At 40.4% G+C, this 27,244-nt stretch overlaps 1 protein-coding gene across 1 annotated transcript in view; it reads left to right on the top strand.

Moving 5' to 3' along the window:
- LOC145984107 (KICSTOR complex protein SZT2-like) overlaps positions 1-27,244 on the top strand; it is a 324,200-nt gene that overhangs the window by 162,766 nt on the left and 134,190 nt on the right. Inside the window, exons 15-17 of the mRNA XM_083117530.1 lie at positions 5,532-5,673; positions 13,105-13,207; positions 20,463-20,680. Of these exons, the coding sequence (XP_082973656.1) occupies positions 5,532-5,673; positions 13,105-13,207; positions 20,463-20,680 (463 nt within the window). The remainder of the gene's footprint in view (positions 1-5,531; positions 5,674-13,104; positions 13,208-20,462; positions 20,681-27,244) is intronic.

The raw sequence follows: 27,244 nt of genomic DNA, 5'->3' as shown, positions 1-27,244 counted from the left end.
TGACAATGCTAATCAATGAAGTACATTCAAAGGTGGTTTAGGAAAACCAGCACTACATATCAGTTGTTGTGCATGCAATATGGTATCTTGCTATTCAGGGGCTGGCTTTTTCATGCAATGATGAGACTGAGGAAAACCTTAACAGAGGAAATTTCTTGAAACTTTTGAGGTTAATTCCAAAGTACAACAATATTATAAGGAAATGTATTGAACTTGAAAGTATATTCACAGTTGAATTCACAAGAATCTGAGTAATCTTCACACTTATTCTCAATAAAATAAGCCAGGAAGTGGAGAAGGTGCAATAATTTACATTGCTGGCAGATGAAACAAAAGATGATGTGAGGAAGGAACAGGCATCAGTTGCTGTCCAATATGTGCATTACATTTTCTGCATGTTAGAAAAACAAAGGTTATGGTCACAATTTGCAATGAAACAAGAGATATATTCTTTGAAATGTTACATGAAGGTTTGATTTCTATGATGGAATTTTACTTTTCAGCAAGGTAATTTAAATGTACAACGTTCAAAATAAAAACTGTGATTTTTGTCACTAAGCGGTCGAACACTGGTGCATTTACCTTATATCCATATTAATTTCTAATGGTGCCTAAAAGTCCTTCTTGGTTTTCTTATTTTTCTTGTTCACAAATCCCTTTTGTGGACTACGACTTCATGAGGACAACGATTTTTGTCTTACTTTAAATGTTCCTGCCATTTAACTTTTTATTGTTATTTTATTGTTCATTATTTTATTAGAGCTCGCGCACTTTCGGAAGTTCTCTGGCGTATGGATGAAAGCTGGTCAACGAGCCTCAGCAAAGGTTCGAGCTGGTGCGAGGTAGGGGAGGGGAGAGGAGAAAAGCATGAGTCAGAATATTGTTGTCGTGGGCGGCCAGGCAGAAACAAGTTGGAAATCGGTTGTTTATCTTCACGCGGGTGCTGTTAATTTCACATTCGTTTCTTCGTTCGTTTCAAGGGAAACATGCCTCCCGTTCATTCTAAGGTTTTCCGCAGGACGATTCGTGGGCAAACACGGGAAGTTGTGGCAAATGTGCTGCAATTCATGCAAAGGGAAGCCAATGAAAATGGATGTACCATTCCACTAAAGAAAGTATATGAACGTGTTTCTGCTGCTACCGGTGTGTCTTTGAAAATTATAAAATCTGTAAAAAAAGAAATGGAAAAGGTGGAAGAAGGCACATCAACCAGTTATGATACACCGCGCAGAAATCAGAACCGACCGCGATGGTGCACAAATTTGGACGAATTTGATCTCTGTGTAGTGCGAAGAACAATTAATGAATTTTATATTCAGGAAAAGAGAATTCCTACCTTGAAGTCCGTGTTGCTGAAATTGCGCCAAGATATTGGATATGAAGGTCAATCATCTAGCTTAAGAAAAATATTTCGAAAACTGGGGTTTTGCTGGAAAAAGGTTCAAAGCAACAGACGCCTGCTCATTGAAAGAAGTGACATACGCAATACACGTATAGCTTACTTGAGAGCCATTACCAGATTTCGTCAGGAAGGGCAACCGATAATATACAGTGATGAAACGTACATACATAGTTCGCACACAAATCCCAAAGCATGGTGCGATGATAGTGTAAAAGGTATGAAAGTGCCTATTTCAAAGGGACAGCGTCTCATTATCATACATGCCGGCAGTGAAAAAGGTTTCATTCCCAACGCGTTGTTGATTTTCAAATCGAATCAAGCAACCGGAGATTACCACAGAGAAATGAATTCTGAGAATTACATTCGCTGGGTTAAAGAAATGCTCCTACCCAATTTGCCACCTACCTCTGTTTTAGTAATAGATAATGCTTCTTACCACAATGTTCAGTACGAGAAATGCCCAACCTCAAATAGTAGGAAGCAAGACATGCAAAACTGGTTGTTACAAAACAATATTCCCTTCGGTGATGGTATGTATAAAACTGAACTCTACGAACTCATAAAGTTGCGTAAGGGCAAAGCCAAAAAGTTCGTTTTAGATCAAATTCTAGCTGAATATGGTCACACGGTCCTACGTTTACCACCTTATCATCCAGATTTGAACAGCATTGAGAAGATATGGGACAACGTAAAACAATGGGTTGGACAACACAATGTCACTTTCAAATTAATTGATGTGTGGGAGCCCTGTAAAAGAAGATTTTCGGAGATTGGGGCGAAAGAATGGAGTGATGTCTGCCGTCATGTGCAAGATGTCGAACAATATTATATCAAAACTGAAGGTTTGTTGGAGCCTGAAATAGAGCGCCTCACTATCAGGGTTAACAGCAACAGCAGCAGTAGTGACAGTGAAATATGCAGTGATAGTTCCAGTGACTCCGAAGCAGAAGATTCCTCCATAAGCGACATCGAAAGATTGGATTAAAGAGCCGCAATGTCGCAATCACACATCTGTTCCAGTTCCACCACGTAAGTTTCCACCTTTTACTAATTACTTATTCTCGTTAGGATATTCATTTTCGCATACGTCTCATACTGGATTACAAATGATTTGTTATCTTTAAATGCACTGCTGTATTACTAGTATTCTACTTTGTCCCTCTCCAACTCTTGCTGTTACAAGCATTCTAGCAGAACAGCTGCTGATGATCGTACGCGCATGTGCCGAGGCACTTGGTGCTGATTGGCTCTGACATTCGCGCCCACTCACTTCCCCTCTCCCGGGAACCTCCGTGCAGAGTGTTAGACTCGAAACGACGCTGCGCATTAGAAACGCCAGAGAACTTCCGAACGTGCACGAGCTCTACATCAAGTGATGCTACATTTGCTCTACAAAAGAGTCATTCCATATGAAATCAACACAGCCCACAACGTGACCAACTCTGATTTTCATGAAATTTGGGGAGTTTAAAATATGCATGCAAGTTAGTAACTATGAAAATTTTGAGTCTCGTGCATCTTGTAATTGTTAAATTATTCAAGGTCAAAGTTCGTATAAATTGCACTTTTTGAGCCCACTTAGCTATATTAAATGTGCACAACTCAGCTCTTATTTCGCCTAGGAAGCTCAAATAAAGCTTATTGTACAGGGAATTGAACAAGCTTTCCAGTGATATATAACAAGCCTACCTTCGGATAGAAATAGAATTTTGTCACATGACCTTGACCTTTGACCTTGAATATCTCAAAACATGTCATCGCCAAAAATCGTAAAAAAAATATATTTGGTCTCTCATGCCATACTCTAAAACATACCAAAAAGTCATTCTGGGACTGCAATGGGATCAGAAGATACAAAATAATACGTGTAACTATGTGACTGATGAAAGCCTCATTACATGAACTATGACGAGTCAAAAATCCCTTAACACCCCCTACAAATTGTAAAGGAGTTATCCTGGTCATGAAATAAATAGGTTAGGCTTAGGGAGATCCCTAGCTGTGTGTGACAAGTGCAGGTCCGGAATATTGTTGACCACCATATTGAATTCAATGCAAAAATTTCAAAGGAAAGGGGGTGATGTGATTCGTATCAAATCAGGCTAGAATTTCACGAGAAATGAAGTTACGAAGGTTTTTCCAATGTATATTTAACCAGCAAAAAGTTATTACTGCATGCTTGTAACCATTTTCTCCTTTTTGAGGTGTTAGGAACTCATCGAGATCACACTGACATCTCGGGAGAGAAAGAAGTATATGCACCATTGCATATGATTTTAATCAGCGACATTCACAAAATAGTTGAATAGTGAAGAATATTGGGAAAAGTATCTCAAACAATTACGTGACACTTCCTTTGGAATGAAAAATTCTTCAGTGACGAGGCTAATTTTTATGTTCACGGTGAAGTTGTAATAAAAAGAATATGCAATATGTGTGATTTGATAATCTACAGTAGACAGATCCCAGCCGAATGGTTGTTGCTGGTAAGCTAATGATGTGGTATAGTGTATTGAGAACGAGAATGTTTGGTCCATATTCAACAACGGAACCTTAAATGGTGAGGGCTTCTTGGATTTGTTAAGTGAACAGGTTTTTCATCCTTTCTTATGGAATATGGCATTTTTCCAAAGTTTTGAAACAGGACAGAGTGTGACCACACTATGCGGACATTGTGGCAATTTCTTCATGGTAAATTTGTAGGTAGATTGGTGGCCAGATGGGCATCTATTAAAAGGGCTGCACATTCCTCAGATCTAACATGTTAGGAGGACTTTTACCTTCAGAAACATTTGAAGAGAGTGGTGCATGCACTAAAAGTCCATGATATTGACCATCTGAGAGAAAGCATAGTAGCTGCTTGCGATTATGTTGCACCTGCTACATTGCCAAATGTTCTATGTGAGTGTGAGAGACATCAACGAGAGTGCTCACAGGAACATTGACAACATTATAATATGCATATATCATAAGTGAAAGATATGCGTAAAACTTTTTGATGGCTAAAGATATGTTGGAAAAACCTTCGCCGCTTCATTTCTCGTGAAATTCTAGCCTGATTTGATACAAATCACATCACCCCCTTTCCTTTGAAATTTTTGCGTTGAATTCAATATGGCGGTCAACAATATTCCGGACCTGCACTTGACACACACAGCTAGGGATCTCCCTGTGCCTAACCTATTTCTTTCATGACCAGGATAACTCCTTTACATTTTGTAGGGGGTGTTTAGAGACTTTTGACTTGTCATAGTTCATGTAATGAGGCTTTTATCAGTCACATAGTTACACATATTATTTTGTATCTTCTGATCCCATTGCAATCCCAGAATGACTTTTTGGTATGTTTTAGAATATGGCATGAGAGACCAAATATATTTTTTTCACGATTTTTGGCGACGACATGTTTTGAGATATTCAAGGTCAAAGGTCAAGGTCACATGACAAAATTATATTATTCATAGGGTGGCCGCGGTGGCTCAGTCGGTAACGTGTCTGACTACCATGCTCAAGGTCCCGGGTTCGATCCCCGGCCGGTTCAAATCCGGGAACTTTTCTAACGGTGGAAGCGGCCCCGGCGCCTACCCAGCGTCGAATAACATGGGTACCTGGGGGAAACCCTGGGGGGTAAAGGCGGTCAGGGGCGTGATGCTGATCACATCACCCCCACTCACGACCGGATCAAGAAAGTGTGGGGCGTTACCCCCACACCCCCTATACGCCTTCATGGCGTGGTACTATGCACAGGGGAACACTTTACCTTTTACCTTTTTCATAGGTAGGCTTTATATGAACTTTGACCTTGAATAATTTAACAATTACAAGATGCACGAGACTCAAAATTTTCATAGTTACTAAGTTCCATGCATAATTTCAACTCCCCAAATTTCATGAAAATCAGAGATTGTCAGGTTGGAAATTGCACATATCTGTGTTGATTTGGCATGGAATGACTCAAAAGGAAGGTTGCAATTATGTCAAATAATGTAGTTAATAAATAGCATAATATGATGAAATGAAAGTGATCATATTGTTGCATGTAACATTTTAGTGAGATATTGTGAATATTATTTTTTTGGTTTGGCTATGTAGCAGTGTCATTTTTTCAGTAAAAGTTTTTTTTTTTCAGAACACCAAAAGAAATTATGTGTTATGTGGCAAACCAGAGGAGCTACACCAAATATACCAATAGCTGAAGATATATTGGAACTCTTTAGACAACACTCCAGAGTTATTCATTACTGTCTTACTCCACTTCTATTTGTTCCAAGGTAAGAAGGCTAGCAGACTGACTTGGTATTTTAAGTAAAACGAAGTTATTTCTTCCTTTTTTATCATGTGTTTTATTGTGTTTGTTGTTTCATCTATTTCATCTGATTGTCATTCTCTTCATAATCACCATTAACATCCAGAGGTATAAAAGTGACATTAACAAACAAGATCATTTTTGATCCTAGGTTTTAGACTTTTCACTTTCATTATTTTTTTTAAAATGCAAGGAGAGTCAAATGAAAAATCTTAAAAGTGTGCTAAAATTTCCATATAGCACTTGATTGTCCTGTAACTTGGCAACTGTGATACTCATGGTTTGAGAAGTGACCAACAGATGGCAACATGATGTTGGAATGAGACATGCTGGTATGGCAGTAGTGCAAAGATAGCAGCCCCACTTGCAACATGCACCATGGAGGAACAGCTTTCTGTTATACATTTTTTGAGTAATGAAGGGTTCAAAACTCATCGAAGAATGAAAGTGAAGTGTGATGATGCATGCTTGTCACTATAGCATATGTCCAAGTGGACTAGGAAGTTTCTAAACGGCATTTCTTCTGTGACACACTCTTTCGTGGACCAGGTCAGGCACATTGAGTAGTGACACGAGAGGCCATTGCAGCAGTTGAAGCCATGGTGAAGGAATATCGGCACGTACCAGTGGATAAAATAGATATAAGGGTATGAGTCACAGATCATCATGCCATATTGTCCATGACATTCTGCAGTTCCATAAAGTTTCTGCAAGGTTGTTGCCATGCCAACTGACTGCAGAATCAAGAGATGTCGATACCTGCAAGGAATTTTGTGCCAGTTTGCAGTTGAAAGTGATGGCGATAGCTCCTCACCAAAACTTTAAAAAAATCCACACATAACCATTGACTAAAAAGATTGTGCTGATTCTCTGTTAAAATGAATGAGGGATCGTTTTGGAATTCTGCATACCTGGATGGGAAACAGTCACCAGTGCAACATTTGCAGATCTCCTCATGATCCATTTGCATCCTGCAATCATGTCCAAAGGACGTGGACTTCTGAGTACAGGTGTTTTGTTGCAGAATGTTGTACTGCCTATGCAAGACCTGTCTTTTGAGTGTCTTATGCATCATCTGTATTTGTCAGATCTTAACCCAGTGATTTTCATGTCATTGGATTGCTCAAGGAGGCATTGGAAGTCAAGTCTTTTAAGTTCAATGAAGAGTGAAGCAGGCGATCAACGAATGGCTATTCTCACAGCCAAAATACTTCTTTTCTAGGGGTATCCATGCACTTCCAAAGGGCTGAAACACTTGTATTGAATGCCATGGAGACCACATCACAGATATATTGAATACATTTTAAGATAAAAAAATAAGGTTTTCATTTGACTCTCCTTTTCGTATGTAAATGTGGTAAACTACAAACTGTACTATAAAAAGCAATGGTGGGCCTGATATGGCCTTTGGGCCATAGTTTGAGCAGCCCTGGCATGCAGTATATGTCTTAATCCCACATTGTTATGTGTGTCGACATATCCATTGGGTACAAACTGGAAGCAGCTTATTTCATAATTGTGAAATGGCTGAGATCCGGAATTAGAAGACACTACTTTTTGTGCACCCTGCACCATAAATGGCTTGTTCTCAGCGTAGATTTACCTGATCTAAGAAACCAGGTGACCCTGCATTACAAGATAATTTCTCCCATAAAGCATAAATTGGTCATATTACTAAAAATTTTCTGCATAATTTATTTTTCAAAATCCTATCAGTATTGTTGATTTTGGTGAAAAAATGCTAAGAACAACAATTGAAGATCTTGTGTAGAGTATTCAAATTAAAAAAATAAAATTGAAATCAGTTGATAAACAGCCGAGAAACAAGTGATGTAAAAATATAAATTCCACTATTTTGAATTCAATATGGCAGCTAGATGCCAAAATGAAACACAAGGTTTCTAGACAACTTAGATGTGCTCTCTCCAATGCTGACAATGATTCAAATTAGAAGTGTCGGTTTTGAGATACAGACTTCTAAAAATAGGTTCAAATTAATTAACTAAATTTTGGGAAGAGTAAGCAGGGCACAATTTAAGTAGCATTATGACATGTTCATGGCCCATGAACTGGAGAAATGCCATCCTCTCAAGACAATTTATTCAGTAGTTGCAGCATGCTAAAGTGTGAGGCGAATTTATCACAACATTCGTATTTGCCATGGCATTGAAAAAGTGACCTTCACAGAAGCAGCCCTGGTGCCCTAACCAAACTAGTTATGAATATGAAACTTTGGAGGTTTCCATGTGAGATACGTATGCACAACCTGTAGAAGTTACATCAAAATTGAAGTGTGTCATGCAAGGACCAAATCTGAATTTAGGCCAACTGGCATACATATTACAGATAATTGATTTTATGAGAATCATCTATCATGAACATAGAAGAAACATAGCATGGAACTAGGAAACATGCAAGATAATCCTTATATTTAAGAAGTAACAGAAAATATATTCCTTTTTTCAAGAAAATGGGAAATGTCAGCAAAAATGTGAACGCTATTAAAGATGTGTAAGTAGTGCAGTTTTTTTTTTTTTTTATGAAATGAGGATACAAAATTACTTACTCACCAAATGAAAGGAAACAGGAACACATTAACAAACTGTGACATATCTTCTATATACAAGGGTTGGATAAAAAGTAATGGCAACACTGCTGTCCCATGAAAGGGGCGAGTCACAGTGCCACAACCGTTTCGTGGTTGATAAAGGAATGAAAGACGAGGAAGTATAGTGAGTGGGGTGCGATTGTATGTTATTCAGTCAAAAACAGCAGTGCTCTGAAGCAGAGGATGAGAGTGCAAGCGCCCTAACAATATGTTTAGGCAAGAAGAACAACATCTCTTAGGCAGACGGTCAACGCAGCCTACTACTGCACCTTCTTGCAACACCACCTTTGTCTCGCATTAAGAAGGAAGCGACGGCACATTCTGGCACGGTGTCCCATCATCCTGCTTGACAATGCAAAGTGTCACACTGCGAACACTGTGACGGCGCTCCTGCATAACTGGTAGTGGGAGGTACTGGAACATCCGCCATATTCACCGGTATGAGACCGTGTGATTACGACCTTTTTGCTAAAATGAAGGAACCACTGGGCGGGAAGCACTACGACACGCGCGAAGCCATCATACGTGCTATAGGGCGGTCACTGCGGGACATCGACAGAGATGGACGGGCTGACGGTGTACGACGCCTTCCATACGTGTGGCAGAAGGTCGTAGAGATGGGGGGGGGGGGGGGCGATTACATTGAAGGAATGTAACACGTGCTCCTCTGCCAATACAGTCAAGTAGCAACTATACCAGTGTTGCCATTACTTTTTATCCAACCCTTGTATATAAAAATGGATGTATGTATGTGTGTATGTTTGTACCGGCATAGCTCTCAAATGCCTGGACCGATTTCAACTGAACTTGGTACACATATCATTTGCAATCTGGAAAGACATACTGTGGGAGTAAGACACCCCTGGCACCCCTAGGGGTGGGAAGGGGGTGACATGTAAAAATAATCGAAAACCACATATTTGTGTGGAATCCATAGTTTTCGGGGTTGCTAAGATGAATAGTGACACTCCTAATGGTGTTCAACTCCAAAACAAGTCTGGCACCCCTAGAGTCTGGGTTGAGAAGGGGGTGATATGTAAAACAACCGATATTAGTGTGAAGTCCATAGTTTTCAGAGTCGCTAAGATGAATTGTGACACTCTTAATGCCATTCAACTCCAAGACGCCTCTGGCACCCCTAGAGGTGGGGGTGGGAAGGGGGTGACATCTAAAACGACCTATATTAGTGTGGAATCCATAGTTTTCAGGGTCGCTTAGATGAATAGTATCACTCCCAATGCCGTTCAACTCCAAGTTCATCACCTATTGGGATGGGGGGTGAAAGGGGGTGATAAATAAAATGTGAAAAATGACCTAGATTAGTATCCATAGTTTTCGGAGTCTCTAAGCTAATTGGTGACATTCACAATGACCAAACTTGGTACACATATGACTTACAATCTGGAAATAAATACTGTGGAGGTAAGACACCCCTGGCACCCACGGGGGTTGGGGTGGGAAGTGGATGACATGTAAAAATAATTGAAAACAACCAATATTAATGTGGAATCCATAGTTTTCGGGGTCGTTAAGATGAATAGTGACACTCTGAATGTCCTTCAACTCCAAGACACCCCTGGCACCCCTAGGGGTGAGGGTGGGAAGGGAATGACATGTAAAAATAATAAAAATCAACCGATATAAGTGTGTAATCCTTAATTTTTGGGGTCGTTAAGATGAATAGTGACACTCTGAATGCCCTTTAACTCCAAGACACCCCTGGCACCCCTAGGGGTGGGAAGGTTGTGACATGTAAAAATAATCGAAATCGACTGATATTAGTGTGGATTCCATCATTTTCGGGGTCGCTAAGATGAATAGTGATACTCCTAATGCCGTTCAACTCGAAGACACCCCTGGCACCCATAGGTGTGGGGGTGGGAAGTGGGTGACATGTTAAACAACCGATATTAATATTGAATCCATACTTTTCGGAATCGCTAAGCTAATTGGTGACATTCATGATGACATTTACATGTAAATTAAATTATTTACATTGGCACCCCCAAGGGTGGGGGTGGGAAGGGGTGAAATATAAAAATAATCTAAAACAACCAATATTAGTGTGGGATTCATAGTTTTCGGGGTCGCTAAGATGAAAAGTGACACTACTAATTCCATTCAACTCCAAGACACCCCTAGGGGTGGGGTGGGAGGGGGTGATGTGTAAAACAACCAATATTAGTGTGGGATCCATAGTTTTCGGGGTTGCTAAAATAAATAGTGACACTCCCAATGCCATTCAACTCCAAGACACCTCTCGCACTGCTAGGTCTGGGGGTGGGAAGGGGGTGACATGTAAAACTACCATTAGTGTCGAATCTATACTTTTCAGAGTCGCTAAGCTAATTGGTGACATTCACGATGACATTTACCTGTAAATTAAATTAGTTACATTGGCACCCCTAGGGGAGTGGGGGTTGGGAAGGGGGTGAAATGTAAAAATAATCGAAAACCACCAATATTAGTGTGGAATTCATAGTTTTTGGGGTTGCTAAGATGAATAGTGACACTCCTAATTCCATTCAACTCCAAGACACCCCTGGCACCCCTAGGGGTGGGGTGGGAGGGGGTGACATGTAAAACAACCAATATTAGTGTGGAATCCATACTGTTCGGAGTCGCTAAGCTAATTGGTGACATTCAGGATGACATTTACCTGTAAATTAAATTAGTCACATTGGCACCCCTAGGGGTGGGGGTGGGAATGGGGTGACATGTAAAAATAATCGAAAATGACCAATATTAGTGTGGAAGCCATAGTTTTCGGGGTCACTAAGATGAATGGTGACACTCCCAATTCCATTCAACTCCAAGACACACCTGGCACCCCTAGGGGTGAGGGTGGGAAGTTGGTGGCATATAAAACGACCAACATTAGTGTGGGATCTATAGTTTTCGGGGCTGCTAAGATGAATAGTGACACTCCCAATGCTGTTCAGCTCCAAGTTCTTTTTACAATATAGTTTGAATTCATTATTTTGCTGTCTAATGGAAGATTGGGATAAAATAAATACCTGGGCAATCAGCTAGTATTTTAATAAAAAGATAGAAAATAGCTCATGTTTTACCACCTAATCCCAATATGTAACATGTAACATGAAATACAATGTAGTTACATTCTCAGGGCAACAAGTCGTGGACACGAGAATTACACATCAGAGTACAGAAATTCTTTTCCATGGCTACTTATGTAATATTGTTCAATGATATCTTACTGGTTAGGAAGTTTTCATTCATGTTTTACAATAAATATTAGAACTGGAGTTCACATAAATGCACTACAGAATGTTGTTTCGGATATATCCGAATGAATTTGAGATGCCACTGCCATCTGTGGGATTGAGCTGGAATGATGGTGCAGCTGTTGTTATCAGTTGTGTATCGCAGCTTGCAGGTGCCGGAGTGTCATGTGCATAGCTGCCACATAGCACCAAAAGTGAACCATTTTTGGGAGCGGTACATCAAGGCACTTTTTCATTCACATTGCTCATATGACCGAAATAAAACAGTGTCGGAAGAATTCTTTGACCATCAGGAAAACCACTGTCAAAGAGATAGTGTCCCGGTGCACACAACAGGGCTGGTTGGTAAGCATCCCGCCACAAAAGACACTCGTAAGAGGACACCAATAAAAGTATCACCTGTTGTGATTCAGAAAATGGCATGGCAAGAAACTCCACCAACTGAATGTGAGATGGCCATAATGGTGCATATGGCTCCTTCTACTGTAAACACGACCATCCATAACCATCTCTGGCTGCAATGCCTTCGTAAGGTCTGCATGCACCACCTTCTCCCATGCCACATTTCCAAAACCAGGATCGACTGCACAGAACTCTATAAAAGACAGGGTCCAAATGGAGGACTGTTGTTACAATTGACAAATTGTACATTTACCTCACTGGCAGTGGTCACATTCAGCTGATTACGTACCATAACATTAATGGCAAGGGGTGGAGCAACTTTGTTCCCTACTGCCAGGATGCTTTTCCAAGGGGCTTCCTGGTTGTCTCATGATTCGGTTATGCAGGGAAGTTGCTGATACATAAGGTGGACAGAAACATGAAAGTGAATGCTGCCTACTTTCAGTCATCCATTATGACCCATATCCTCCATACAGACATCCCTTGTTTGTATGGAGAGGACCCTCAACAGGTACACATTCATATAGACAAGGCCTCAAGCCATACCTCCTGAACATCCTTCTGCTTTTATCAGGAGATAGAAAAGGAAACAGGAAACAGTGAAAAAGGCCTGATGCTAGTCCTGTGGATTTCTGTGCAGTCGGGCTCTTGAAACAACATCTGAAACATCGCCGTCCACACACACTCCCTGGTCTTTGGAAAGCCTGCAGACAGCAATGGGATAGGATTCCCATGCCCATTCTCCAATATAGTTTGATACAATGCGAACTCCGATGTAGGGTGATAGCCCACAATGGTGGTAGTCTGATAGAACACAACTGGTGGTGGCAGCATGGCATTTCATGGGTTCAGTACACCTTGAAAGTCATTCGGATATATCCCAAACAACCCTTTTGTGATTTTAGTGGAATATGCCCATAATATATATTCCAAGAATAGATGTAATGAGTGTTAACATGAGAAATTTTAAATTTTGCAATGAGTGGTTATTATCATGTTAAGTATATAGCTTGTATCTGTACAAATTTCTTTATTTTTCTAGCTACTGGTTATGTTTATTGAATTGTAATTTTTAAGACATGTCTTATATTGCATGTGTAAATAATACCACAATTAATTTTTACATATCACTTTCATTCAGATGGAGAATACAGTCTGCTGCAACAAGAGATCATACACTGTCTGTGATATCATCCAATGAATCAATTCAAACTTATGATATTCGAGGACAACCAACCATTAATGTAAGCTTGCCTGAGTAGATTTTGTGTAAATATTTCTTTTTACATATATCATGTCAGGTTCCTTTTAAAATTTTAGTATTTTTTCCTTTTTTGTTTGATGCATGCATGTGCTTGTTGCCCTTAAAGTGGTGAGTTAGTTTTCCATGGAACCACACATAATGTATTGGCTGATAATGGCATCGTATTGGTACATCACATTGATTTATTGGTAAGATTAACAGTAATTTTACCTGCCTAATATTTCTATCAATTATTTATTATTTTTTTAAAATAGAAAGTCAAGACTTCATGTACACAATTAATTATAGAATAAATGTTATGAAAATAGTCCCATTCCTAAGGCAAAATCTAACAGTCGTTAAATTCATCATTCTTCATGAAATATTTACCACAGTACACCATATGTCATGTGAATTGAAAATGTTTAATGTTAGACTCTGGGCATTTGTACCAGATCTTTCAAATCTGCTTCCTTTTACTAATTGTGTGTAGGTGGTAATGCAGATCATGTCCAAGAACTATGTTTACATAGCTGCAACCTGACTATGGTAATCAAACTTCCCTCTTCTAAAAAGTTTACCTTGGCATGATGAACAACTTTAACAATGAAGGAAATCTGTAATATCTTTTCATCTCTCCTTACCCTCATTCATAATTTTAATTCAGTCACCTCTTGCCATTCCCTCCATGGGATTTAGAGAAGGAAAAAAAATGTTAAGTTACAAATTTAGTAGCTATATACAGGCAATAGTGCAAAAATCCAATACATAGGTTGAAAGGGAACACACATGAAATGAATCCCACAGCATTCAGTGGAAAAATTCAAACTGAAAATAAATAGAAAATTAAAGAACTACCTTCCTATCCTGGTCCAAAACACAATTAACAATTTTACATTAAATAAATGTACTCTTGTGCAAGGTCACGTTTAGGGCCAAGACAAGCCAGAAAACTTTTCATTTAATTTATTGAGAGTACTGGCTCTGTCCATTGAATCCCGTTGGATTTCTAAACCAAAGTCTGCTACTGCAATGTAATCTCATTTTTTTTTTTCAGGGGACCAACATGAAAATGCTAGAAATGCAGGAAAATGTAAAATCATGACATTCATAACATTTAACTCTGTTGGGACCTTGAAATTTGAATGTATAATGCAGGAATATATACAATGGGCAGTCAAATTGTATTCAGAATTTTGATGTAGCACTGGAATGGTAAGGCAAGGCATGTGGCAGAACTTGACTAATCACCTTCAAAGTAGGACACTTGTGAACACACACGCATACTTACCATTGTTGGAAGCACTGGTAGAAGATTTCTTTTAGAATTTTCTGGAGTTGAGCTGTTGCATTTGATTGATGTCCTCCATGGTTGTGAAACCCATCCCCTCGAGGCCCATTTTCAGAGTAGGAAACAACCAAAAGCCACTTGGAGCAAGGTCCAGAGAATATGGTAGTTGGGTGATGACAGGAATTCTTTTTTCAGCAAAGACTTTCCACACAACAAACAATATGTGGCATAGTGCATTATTGTGATGCAGAAGCCATTCTCCCTGCCTTGGAACAAACTTTGCACTGGCAAATCTCAACTTCAAATCAGACATCAGCATCACACAGAACCATATGAATGAATGCATGAAAGTTACCAACTTATTGTTCCAACTCGACGGTGATCATTCTTATATCGCATTGAATCAGTTGTCGTATATTTTCAATAATTTCTCCAGTTCTAGATGTGGAAGGCCTCCCACTGTGCTGGGCATCCTCCAATATCTCTTGTCTATTCTTAAACTGAAAACCAGTTGCAAACAGTAGAGTTCTTTAGTACAGTATCAATTGTAACATTTCTGTGGTGCCAATAGTGTTCCTGAAGCAGATTTTCCCAATTTGCAACATTGTACCAAATGACCAACACTCACATCTAACTGAAATGGAACACAGTGCAGGCTGAAATCTATCCAGACCTTTTGCAACTGCGAGCAGTCATTCTAAGCTTTGCAACAACAGCAATGCTTGTGCTGTCATATGTCTCATTCTCCATCTGGAGGGGAATACTAGGAACATTTTGAACTCCTGCTGTAAAATGAGAGAATGTAAATTTGGTGTTTCTCCATATTTATTTTCAAGTAGCAAGTCACATTTGCTGTATCTCCTGTTTCTCACATTATACATGTTCTCAGTCTGTAAAGATGTTATAAAGTTTGGCAGGAGATAGTTCTGATGGCAGTGCATCCTCCCCCTCCTTTTTTTTCTTTTCCATGGAATTTCTACTAAATTTGTTAAATAGTTATGTTTTTCAGGGAAATGCCAAGTCTCAATTGGGAATGGTTGCATATACTAAGAAGCATATGCTTGGTCCTGCCAATGTGCTCCTGGCAGCACTAGATTCTGAGTACCCACAATGCCTCAGCTGCAGCTGAATGGGTGTGGTTCCTGGGATCAGATGCTAGGGAACGACATCTGCTTTATTTTTTTCTGTTGTTACATAAATTACATTAACATAACAATGAGTGTATACAATATGAGCCACATGACAAAGATAAATACAGTGACAAATTCTGCTCTTGAGACATGAGCAGGAAAATACACGAATGACTACCATGATGACAGGAAACTCCACAAAAAATATAGGATAAGAATAAGCTTAATATCATTGAAACGGTTTCCATTCATTAATCATCATTAATTCGCTATTATGGTTGTCACATTTAACCTAGAATGATGGAAAAGGAATGTAAGATGACAAAAAATACGACAACCAAAAACAGGTAAAGTAATAGAAATTGAAGTTATATATTTGATAGTATTTGATAACAAATGAAATATTAGAACCACAGAAATGTATAAGCTAGTATAATTTTTTGTGAATTTATTATTTAGTATGTAGGCCAAAGTGAAAATATCATACTAAGTATAGATTTTTCACACACACACACACACACACACACACATATATATATATATATATATATATATACACTAATGATGAAGGAGACAGTAAACACTTACCCCACGAAGAGAAATTATTCTATATTTCACGATTTATGTCGCATTTTCAAGTTGAAGAAGGAAGATCGGCGTTACTAAGAGAAGAGGCACAGAATACTGACCGTAGCGTCTCTACGATCAGTGTTGCCAGAAACAGTTGATAGATGATGAAAAGTACTTTCACCAGTGTTTACTGTAAGGTGGGTGGGTAATTTTGGGGAGGAGAGGAAACGGTTACTGGTTGGCTAGGTTGAGTCCGGGGGCTATAGTGGCATGCGTGCCTGTTATGTAGGCCCTTTCCCAGCGCCTGCGGAAAGATGTGTCAGAGCAGGGGGGTAAAAGAAGGATGATGGCAACACGGAAGCAGTTATTGAAGGTGGTGTTATGGCTGTTGGTGTGGATGGCAACAGTGAAATCGGAGTTTTGGGTGGTTGAACGGTGATTATTAATCCTTAGGTTCAAGGGGGTGGAGGTTTCGCCTATGTAGAAGTTGCCGCAGATTTGGTAGATGAGGGTGTAAATTAGGTTGGATGAGTGGCAGGTGCCCTTAGGGTGAAGGGTGAACTCTCCTGCCGCTGTGGGGATCAGGAGGGTGGGGGAGGTGATGAGTATGGGGCAGGTCTTGCATCTGGGTTTGTTGCACCTGTGAGCTGGAGGGAGTGGTGTGGATGGGGTGGGAGTGTTTCGGACCAAGATGTTTTGGAGGTTGGGGGGGCGACGGAAGACGACTCTGGGTTTATCCCGAAAGATGTCCCTGGTATCAGGATCACTGTGCAGGATGGGGAGGAGGGAGTGGAGGGTATGTCTGATTTTCGTAATATGGGATTGGTATTGGGTGATCAGGGTTGGAGGGTTGGAGGGTTGGTTTTAGGTTGTTTGGTGCGGTTGTGGGAGTTGGCTCTGGTGATTTGTTTGTTGATGAGGGTGGAGGGATAGCCACGGTTGGTTAGGGCTTGGTGCAGGCGTAGGTTGTAGTTTTGGCGGGATGAGGGGGATGAGTTGAGGCGCTGGCCTCTGAGGGCAAGGGAGAATGGGATGGCTTTTTTGGTGTGGTAGGGGTGTGAGCTGGAGTAGTGGAGATACTGGAGGTGGTTGGTCGGTTTAATATGTATGGAAGTTTCCAAGTGGTCTCCCGCAATGTGGATGTCCACATCTAGGAAGGTCACTTGGTCTTTTGAATGGAACCAGGTGAATTTGAGGGTGGTGAAGTCGTTAAGTTGGTTTAGGAATGTAGTGAGGGAGGGTTCGCCATGTGTCCAGAGGAGAAAAATGTCATCTATGAATCTGAGCCAGAGGAGAATCTGAGCCCTTGAACCTAAGGATTAATAATCACCGTTCCTCCACCCAAAACTCCGATTTCACTGTTGCCATCCACACCAACAGCCATAACACCACCTTCAATAACTGCTTCCGTGTTGCCATCATCCATCTTTTACCCCCCCGCTCTGACACATCTTTCCACAGGCGCTGGGAAAGGGCCTACATAACAGGCACGCACGCCACTATACCCCCCGGACTCAACCTAGCCAACCAGTAACCCTTTCCTCTCCTCCCCAAAATTACCCACCCACCTTACAGTAAACACTGGTGAAAGTACTTCTCGTCATCTATCAACTGTTTCTGGCAACACTGATTGTAGAGACGCTACAGTCAGTATTCTGCGCCTCTTCTCTTAGTAACGCCGATCTTTCTTCTTCAACTTGAAAATGCGACATAGATCGTGAAATATAGAATAATTTCTCTTCGTGTGGTAAGTGTTTACTGTCTCCTTCATCATTAGTGTTTATCCGCCCTTCTGGCACCTTTTCTGATCCTATTCCTGTGTTATATATATATATATATATATATATATATATATATATATATATATATATATAAATCAAAGAAGGTAAAAGGAAACACTCACCGGACAGTAGAAAAATTCAAAATTTTCGCTAATTTCATAGCATCATCGGTGTGAGGAGAAATAGACGGAAACCGTCTATTACCTTCTTTGATTTTTACTTAGCCCTTTTGGCCCTCCTTGCTTTTATCCATTATATATATATATATATATATATATCTGTATCTATACATACATACATACATACATACATACATACATACATACATACATACATACATACATACATACCGCGTGAGGCACCTAAAAGTACCACCTGAAATAGCGAAGAAACCAGAAACAGTAGCGATGTGAGGTTTGCGGGAAACAATAATATCAAATGGGGCTCGTAAATCGGAGGTATGGGGTGGGTCGAAAAATATCGACAAATGGGGCATCTGGAGCAAAGTCATATTTTTTTAAATGAAATGTTATTCAATAACATGCATAATATAAAAGAGCACACGCAGAGAAACACAACGCCGTTGGTCTCATGCATCTACTGCACATAGGAACGAAGATATTGCCATGTGAAAATATGTAAACAAACTAACAAGTGGCCCACTTGACCGTCAGTACCACGGCATGTACAAGTATGAGATGTCGGAAGCCATTGGACAAGATGAAGACAGAACGTGTTAAAGGTAGAGAAAATACAGTAGACATCGTCAGCACCATGTATTTGACAGTGTTACAGCATAATGAAAATGACCATGACAGTATGTCGAAGAACCATTGCATAAGAAGCGAAAACCTGTCAAAGTGTGTGTTCAAAGTGGTGGCCGTCAGCTGCGATACAGGCAACGAGGCGCCCATGCAAAGATCGTTGCACAGAATGTAGCATCTCATAGGGAATGTGCCTACTGGCCGCAGTAATGCGGTGTTGCATATCCTCTGGAGTTGTTGGCACATCCCGGTAGACAATGTCCTTCAGCTTTCCCCACAGGAAAAAGTCTAACGGTGTCCAATCTGGGGAACGAGCCGGCCATTTGACAGGCCCTCCACGTCCAATCCAACGATTTGGAAATGTATTTTCCACACATGCTGTAGCGCGTCTTGCACTGTGAGCTGGGCACCCGTCATGTTGGTACCACATGTCCCTCCTTGTCTGAAGTGGTATGTCCTCCAATAGTACAGGCAGTTCATGTTGTAAAAACTGTATGTATCGGTCAGCATTCAGTGTCCCTTGTATAAAAAAAGGGCCAATGAGATGTTCACCCACTATACCACACCACACGTTCACACTCCATGGGTGCTGGCGTTCCACTTGGCGAAGCCAATGTGGATTTGTCACCGACCAATAGTGCATGTTCCTTAGGTTGACATTTCCATGATTGGTAAAAGTTGCCTCGTCAGTGAAGAGGATACGTGACAAATTGGGTGTGTCGTGTCGTAACAACCATCTGCAAAACCGAACACGGTGCACAAAATCATTCCCGTGAAGTTCCTGATGGAGGGAGATATGATATGGGTGAAACTTGTGTGTGTGCAGAATGCGCAATACACTTCGCTGACTCATCCCAGCATCCCTGGCAATTTAACGGGAGCTAACATGCGGATTCACAGCAACAGCGGCGAGAACATTTGTTGCACCTGCCTCACCTGTAGTTGGCTTGTTCCGCACACGTGCTCGTGGTGTTACACTTCCGGTGTCTCTTAATTTAATAAATAACTTACCAAACAGACGTCGAGATGGCTGTCGTCTGTCCGGATATCTCTCTGCGTACACACGGTAGGCTTCTGAGGCATTCTTTCGGCATTCCCCATAAATCAGGATCATGTCCGCTTTTTCTATGTTTGTGAACACCATAATCCTCGCTCTTACCACTACGACTGCTTGCTATGAACTAACACGATCTCGTGGACCTGCTATCAAAACTTGCTCTGCGTAAAGGCAGTTCTGTCAGGCTCCTGAGAAGTCTTACATGCCGTGGTACTGACGGTCAAGTGGGCCACTTGTTAGTTTGTTTACATATTTTCACATGGCCATATCTTCGTTCCTATGTGCAGTAGATGCATGAGACCAACGGCGTTGTGTTTCTCTGCGTGTGCTCTTTTATATTATGCATGTTATTGTATATCATTCCATTTAAAAAAATATGACTTTGCTCCAGATGCCCCATTTGTCGATATTTTTCGACCTACCCCATACCTCTGATTTATGAGCCCCATTTGATATTATTGTTTCCCGCAAACCTCACATCGCTACTGTTTCTGGTTTCTTCGCTATTTCAGGTGGTACTTTTAGGTGCCTCACGCGGTGTATTTTTATATATATATATATATGACAATATACTGCATACATATAAGTGGATGTGTCAAGAATTATCCATATTGTTGATTACTGATTTGTTTAGTGTTATTTTATATATCTTTGTTCCAATAGCGATCTCGTCATGCATCTGGTAACTCGACTAAGAGTGGAGAAGGATCTCGACCTAATAAGTCAGTAAATACTCCCCAAACCTCACCGAAATTGAAGAGAGCCTGTGATGAAAAATGGCACCAAACGCTTTGCTTGAACTTTGTTCAGGAGTATATACAATATTTACAGACTTTAGGTTTCATACCAATTCAGACAAAGCCAGCATCTCCTAAGAAAGTGTAAGTGGTTTTTGTATAAATAAAACTTTTGCTATTAAAATGTATGGTGTTGAAACCTGTGGTGTGGAAATTGTAGTACTGCAGGAGGACTCAATGCCTCCTCGTGGAAGACAGCAAGGGCATTGCTAGACTGGGGCAGCAAGGGCTGTGCCCTGGAGCCCCGAAAGGCTGGTGTTGTTGTACTTTCATCATATTACAAAAATGAAACTAAGGTACCAAAGGGTTAAAAAAACAAAGAAAGAAAGGAAGAAGGATGAAAAATCTCGAAGATGTTCTATATCATTATGAACATGCTTAATGAAAGAGCTTGCTGATCTCCTTCTGATACAACATAGTTTAATAACTCCCAGTTTTCCTTATTTGTGAATAGTTTGTTTCATGTACAGTCAACAGCAATAAAAATGTGACACATAGATCCTGAAATACTGTCTTCACTGCAATGAGTTATGTGTGTTGCCTAACTCTCGGGTGATAGCAGAATTTCCTATTCAAAAATTGCTATTAAAGTCTGCTCATCACGTAGAGTTAGGCAACACACACAGCACATTGGAGGGAAGCAAATATTTTAGGATCTAGGTGTCCCATATATATTGCCGGAGACTCTAACTTACAGGCCCTGACAGTAGCAAAGACAAGGAGATCACTTGATCAATTGAAAATTATAAAGAAGCTATTTGGGCAGTGCTATGAGCTGGCTATTTGGACAGTGCCTCAGTGGTATGGCTTTACTTCAGTTGAAAATAACTTAAGCATAGCAATTAATCATTAATCTTACCCAGATACATTAAAATACTATACATAGTACTGTATTTCACAGTATCTATTTTATTAGTTATCTTGTCCACAGAATAATTGTTAGTCTCTAGTATTTGTCAAAAACAAAGTAAACACATTTTTGATCATAACAAAGAGAATTATATTTTTTTACCACCCCATATGCTAAAATTTGCACATTTGGCCACTATAGTGGAACCACAAGCAAAACAACCTGCGCAGACCCGCGAGTCCTGTGCACTGTACCCCTGCGAGTAGGGGGAGGGGGAGAGTGGACCATGCTTCCTTATGGCCCGAGGTGGAGGGAAGAAGGGAAAGTTGCGCGGGGACATTTCGTCCCAAGGTTTTTTTCCTTGTGGTTGATCTATAATAGCCGTAACTGAAAGGCCTCTCTCATCTTGAATTGAATTGATGTTTTAAGTCCACTTTATGCACAGATAGGCTAGTCGGGACTGGACCTACAGTTTAAAGTGGGATCCAAACCACTGTGCCTCCACCAGGTAGAGGAGAAGCTCTAAATATGGGCAAAGGTTTAAATATGGGTTTTGGAGTTATCAGCGCTCCGGGGTGCTGCAGCATGGCAGCGGCTATGGGAACGTTATCTGTCAAGGACAAAGGTTGCGGCACCAATTCGCAAGAGAAAGTGGTGGTTAGTTTCGGCCTTGGACACTGTTATAGAATTGCGACTCCGAAAACTTTTTGCAGGTGTGTTTTAACTCAGCGCTTTCTGAATTCTCATCTGCTTTGTGTAGGTTATGATATTAGTGGTACATAAAACAAATTGTGGGCTTTTATAAGGCCATGATTTGTTTGTGAAATATGTACCACAGAGAGTGAAAATAAATTGAAGAAGAAAAATAGCGTGATGGTCTAAATATGAGGTCTAATGCTGAGATCACATTTTCAACACATATTTGGATGTTTTTCTTAATTTTGACTTTTCCCATTCCACGTGATTGTCAAAACAACAGATTATTCATAAATATGAATTTTATAATGTTTTTTATCGATAAATGACTGTTTTTTTAAATTTTAATTGCTTTTTGTGATTTTGCCACTAGTAGCCCATATTTAGACCACAATTTTGAAATACATCATTTTACCATTTTTTGGAAATTGCTTTTTTTTTTTAAAAAAAAAGGGAGACCTTCCATACTTTAGCATGCTATTACATTTAAGTACAGGGAGGTTATTGCAGCATGACACCGCAAGAGCGTCGGCCGCTTGCCGGCCCAGTCATGCAACAGGTGCCGGCAAATTGCGTAACAGATAGCCCGTTACACAAACCGCTTGTTTTGTAATGTTTCCACTTTTCACAATTATAGTTACAATTACAACTTAAATAAGCACGTACCTTGCCGCAAGGATGCTGGAAAAGGTGTCCTCTAAAATACAAATATTTCTGGCACTTTATTTCTGCCCATATCGCTTCTGACAGCAATGACTCATCCAACATAAAGGATTCAATTTTTCATTCTTGTCTTGCCTTCGAATAAACAAAACCGTGACTCTTATTTTGCAGATAACACAAGATTAATCCTTTTGAACACTAGAGTCAGTGGCGTGCCCAAGATTTTCGAGGGGGGAGGTTACGTATACATTATTATGCAAAACGAAAGCGCAGATAAACGAATTATTTAACAGTGTCACTTAATTTTAACGTGTGAATATTTTTGAAGTAAAGTAGCGATCATACACTGTGTGCGTTTTTCTTTCTGAGAGCGCCATTTGAAATAAGCACCTTTCCCCTTTTGCTACTATGGGATAAACTGAATATAAAAGGCTATAACTGCTCAACAACTGCATCTTTTTAAGAAATTTAAATTCTAAATGTAAGAATGAACAAAAAGCAACATTTTATGTAAATTCCGACAATTGTGAGTCCAGGGGGAAACGGGGGCCAAATCCCAAAGTTCTATTTTCCCCGTAATTACGCAAAATTTCTGAACGTCGTAATTTCCATATTTTTTTTTTTCAAAGTTGCGGCAGGAGCATTACATATCCTCATAGAGTAGTCTTTTGTTGTGCTTCCCTCAAAATTTGGTCCATCCAGTGTCTATAGAGCCGACGCTAGAAGCGAAATTCCTCAGATGTCGCAAGAGCGTCAGCGGCTTATCGGAGTAGTGGTAAGCCGCGAGAAGCCTCTCGATACTACGCGAATGCGACAGCTGTCGGCTACCAGTTGTTTAGACGTGTTCACTTCGGTTTGCGTTTATCAGTACTCATGTTGTTTATACTGTGTTATTGAGTTATTAGTTATGCCGCCAAACAAATATAGTCTTGAACAAAGAGCTTTTATGTACGATACTTACGTGAAAACGAACTCTTGCAGAAAAGTAGTCAGGCGATTCGCAAGAAAATTTCCTGGCAATCCTGTTCCGGACAGACATACTGTTTACAACCTCGTTAAAAGATTACGAGAGACAGGATCTCTTGAACCTAAGAAACGTGTTTCCAGACGACGTGTTCTTACGGAAGAAAAGCTAGACGAAATTGGTGAACGACTTGAACATACTCCAAAAAAATCCCTCCGTCGGCTTGCTCAGGAAACAGGCATTTCAAAATCCTCAGCACGAAATGCCACTAAATTACTTAGATTAAAACCCTACAAAATTACAGTGGTTCATGAATTGCAACTGCGCGATCACGCGACTAGAGTTCGATTCTGTAACTGGATGCTGGATAATATTGTTGCTGGCAGAGTAAATCCAGAATTAATCATATTTTCAGACGAAGCTTGGTTCGAATTGAATGGCCGAGTTATTTCACAAAACAATCGCTATTGGAGCGCAGAAAAACCTGACCTTGTGCATGAAGTTCCGCTCCATCCTGCAAAAATTGGTGTGTGGTGTGGTTTGAATGCGCACAGAATAATAGGGCCTATTTTTTATGAAGGTACTATCAATGGTGAAAGGTATCGAAGAGACATACTACAACCTTTTTTTGAACAATTAACGGACATTGAATGCCAGCAGTCATTTTTTCAGCAGGACTCTGCTACTGCTCACACTGCTTATGAATCACTTAATTTTATTGCCGAGATTTTTGAGGACAGAATTATCAGTACTGAGTTGTGGCCCTCTCGTAGCCCCGATCTTACTCCTTGTGATTATTATTTATGGGGAACATTAAAAAACAAAGTGTACCAGAATAACCCGCGTACAATAGAGGATTTAAAAGAAAATATAAGAAGAGAAATTGCCAGAATCACACCTGAGGAGCTTATGGATGTTCAGAGGAATTTCATACGCAGATGCCGGAAATGTATTGGTGTTGAAGGAGGTCATTTTCAACATCATTTATAACACAGAAGGTTAGTGATCATCATTATTATTAGTTTTAAATATAATTTTACACTTTCGGTTTGCTTTATGCGCCGCGATGCTGTCTTCCCTTTCTGTCAACCGAGGATAAAGTAGAGATGTCTAAGAAAGATTAGATGTCTGAAATAAGGTTGTAATTGTAACTGTAATTGTGAAAAGTGGAAACATTACAAAACAAGCGGTTTCTGTTACAGACTATCTGTTACGCAATTTGGCGGCACCTGATGCATGACAAGGCCGGTAAGCGGCCGACGCTCTCGCGGTGTCTAAGAAAGATTACATGTCAAAAATAAAGTGCCAGAAATATTTGTATTTTAGAGGACACCTTTTCCAGCATCCTTACGACAAGGTACGTGCTTATTTAAGTTGTAATTGTAACTATAATTGTGAAAAGTGGAAACATTACAAAACAAGCGGTTTGTGTAACGGGCTATCTGTTACGCAATTTGCCGGCACCTGTTGCATGACTGGGCCGGCAAGCAGCCGACGCTCTTGCGGTGTCATGCTGCAATAACCTCCCTGTATATATTTCATAGATATGCATTTTAAAGGCAGGTGCTTGATATGTTAATTTCTTTCCTCCGAAAATGACAAAATAAAAAGGGGGCCCATATTTAGACCTTTTCCTCTATCGAACCCGGGACACCTTGATTTCAAGGTGACGATGTTACCCCTATATCATCAGAGAGGCCTCCCCCTTATTGAGTAGTCTGTCCTGGGGCCCCATGAGTCTCTGTGGAAGACAGTGTGTGAATCTGCCTGCCTCACAGCGGTGTTGCCCATCTGCCAACCAAGACTGCTAAAGATACAGGATCATCAATGGTATAGGTAACTACAAGTTTCAATCACCATTTTGCATATATTAAATTTAACAACGTATAGATCCATGCACAAGATCAAACTATGGAACTATTATGAGCAGTCTCAGGCTACTTGGACATCATGCTATGATGTTTATTTGGGGGGTGTACCAAAAAAGCAACTTAACGCTGCTACATGCAAACTCTATGCTACGTCTGGTGTTCTTTGGATATTAGTGGGTATGCCGTGGGAAGCCGGGTAGCCTCCAGATGAACTTAGAGCCTATTTTCTACCTTTAGTTCAGATGGGCAATACAGACTTATAACACACAGGAAATGATAAGTGGATTGATCACATTAGAACAACACATTTATTCACATTAGACATATGCTGCGGCATGGCCACAGCCAAACATGAACAATCTACCTTTACACTCAAAACAGAACGTGAGATATACACATAACAAGGATACTTACATAGCAGCCGTACGTAACACACTTTTTCACTTTGGGGCTACACACTTACAGAAATGCCACATATCCCTTAGTTAGACTCACTGGGGAGGAAACACAGAAAAGGGGGGGGTCTCGTATCATGTGCACTTGAGGATTCTCTGCTTCAGGATCCCATGGACTGGCAGCTATTGTTGGCCAAATTTGTGGTTCCCTTGGCTGGATGCCTGCTGTGGGTGTGGATTTTGGTGTATACTGCCTGGGTAAATATCACAGTCCCAGCAGCTATATGCCATGTGCCCTGGCCCACCAGATTCATCTAACACACAACTGTCCACACAAAAACACTATAGATCAGCATACTGTCCTTTTTTGTGGCCTGGAGTTAAACTAACAACACATTTGTGTCCAAACTCGCCTTTGTTAAACACCACGCGGACATTTTGCAGCATTACTTTCTGCTGATCCTTTGTCTCTGGACCACGCAGCCATCCAGATACATATTTTGACTCACACCACTCCTACACGACCTTGTCTTCAAGCCTGTCTGAAAGCGAAGTGAAGCATGGGAGGCAAGTTCCCATGATAATAAAGGACTTAGCCACTTTCTCTGTGACGTCTCAGATGTGGCAGCCCCTGATTGGCTGGCTGAGGTCACATGTGCCTGTACCTGATCTGTTGAAGAAGTTTCAAGTCTGCTCATCAGATGGCAGACTTGGATGGGTGGTTGTGAACAGTACCTGGATGTAGGCTTGTAAACATTGGCATTTTCCTTGTTTTAGGCCTTATTTAAGCTAAATGATTTAAATTAATTTGCTTTTCAGGCTCTGGGCACTGTTCTGCATATACACAAGTGTTATCTCTAAAATCTAACATAAAATGAGGGATTTGGCTGATATGTGAGTTGGAACCTATTGTTTACATGGATCCAACATGGCCATTGTTTGTCTGAAAAATGTTTATTTTTATTGAATAAAGAGTTTTTATTCAAACTATAAGTATGACATAGGGATTTTTATGCACTATCTATGGTTCTGTTTATTGGGGTATGTGATACTATGGGAAATGGCTCTCACAGGCCTTTTCTATTTTGGGTGTCTGTATTTGGGCATATATGCCCAATCCTTGATTGGTCATTATGCATTTTACATAATTTTGTATAGAATGCAGGAGGCCCAAAAAGTAGATGTAAGCTCTTCCTTAACACTGGTAGG

This window comes from Lepisma saccharinum, chromosome 2 (assembly GCF_977018435.1).
Source record: "Lepisma saccharinum chromosome 2, izLepSacc3.1, whole genome shotgun sequence".
NCBI classification, from domain to species: Eukaryota; Metazoa; Arthropoda; class Insecta; order Zygentoma; family Lepismatidae; genus Lepisma; species Lepisma saccharinum.
This window is presented reverse-complemented; position numbering and strand designations above follow the sequence as displayed.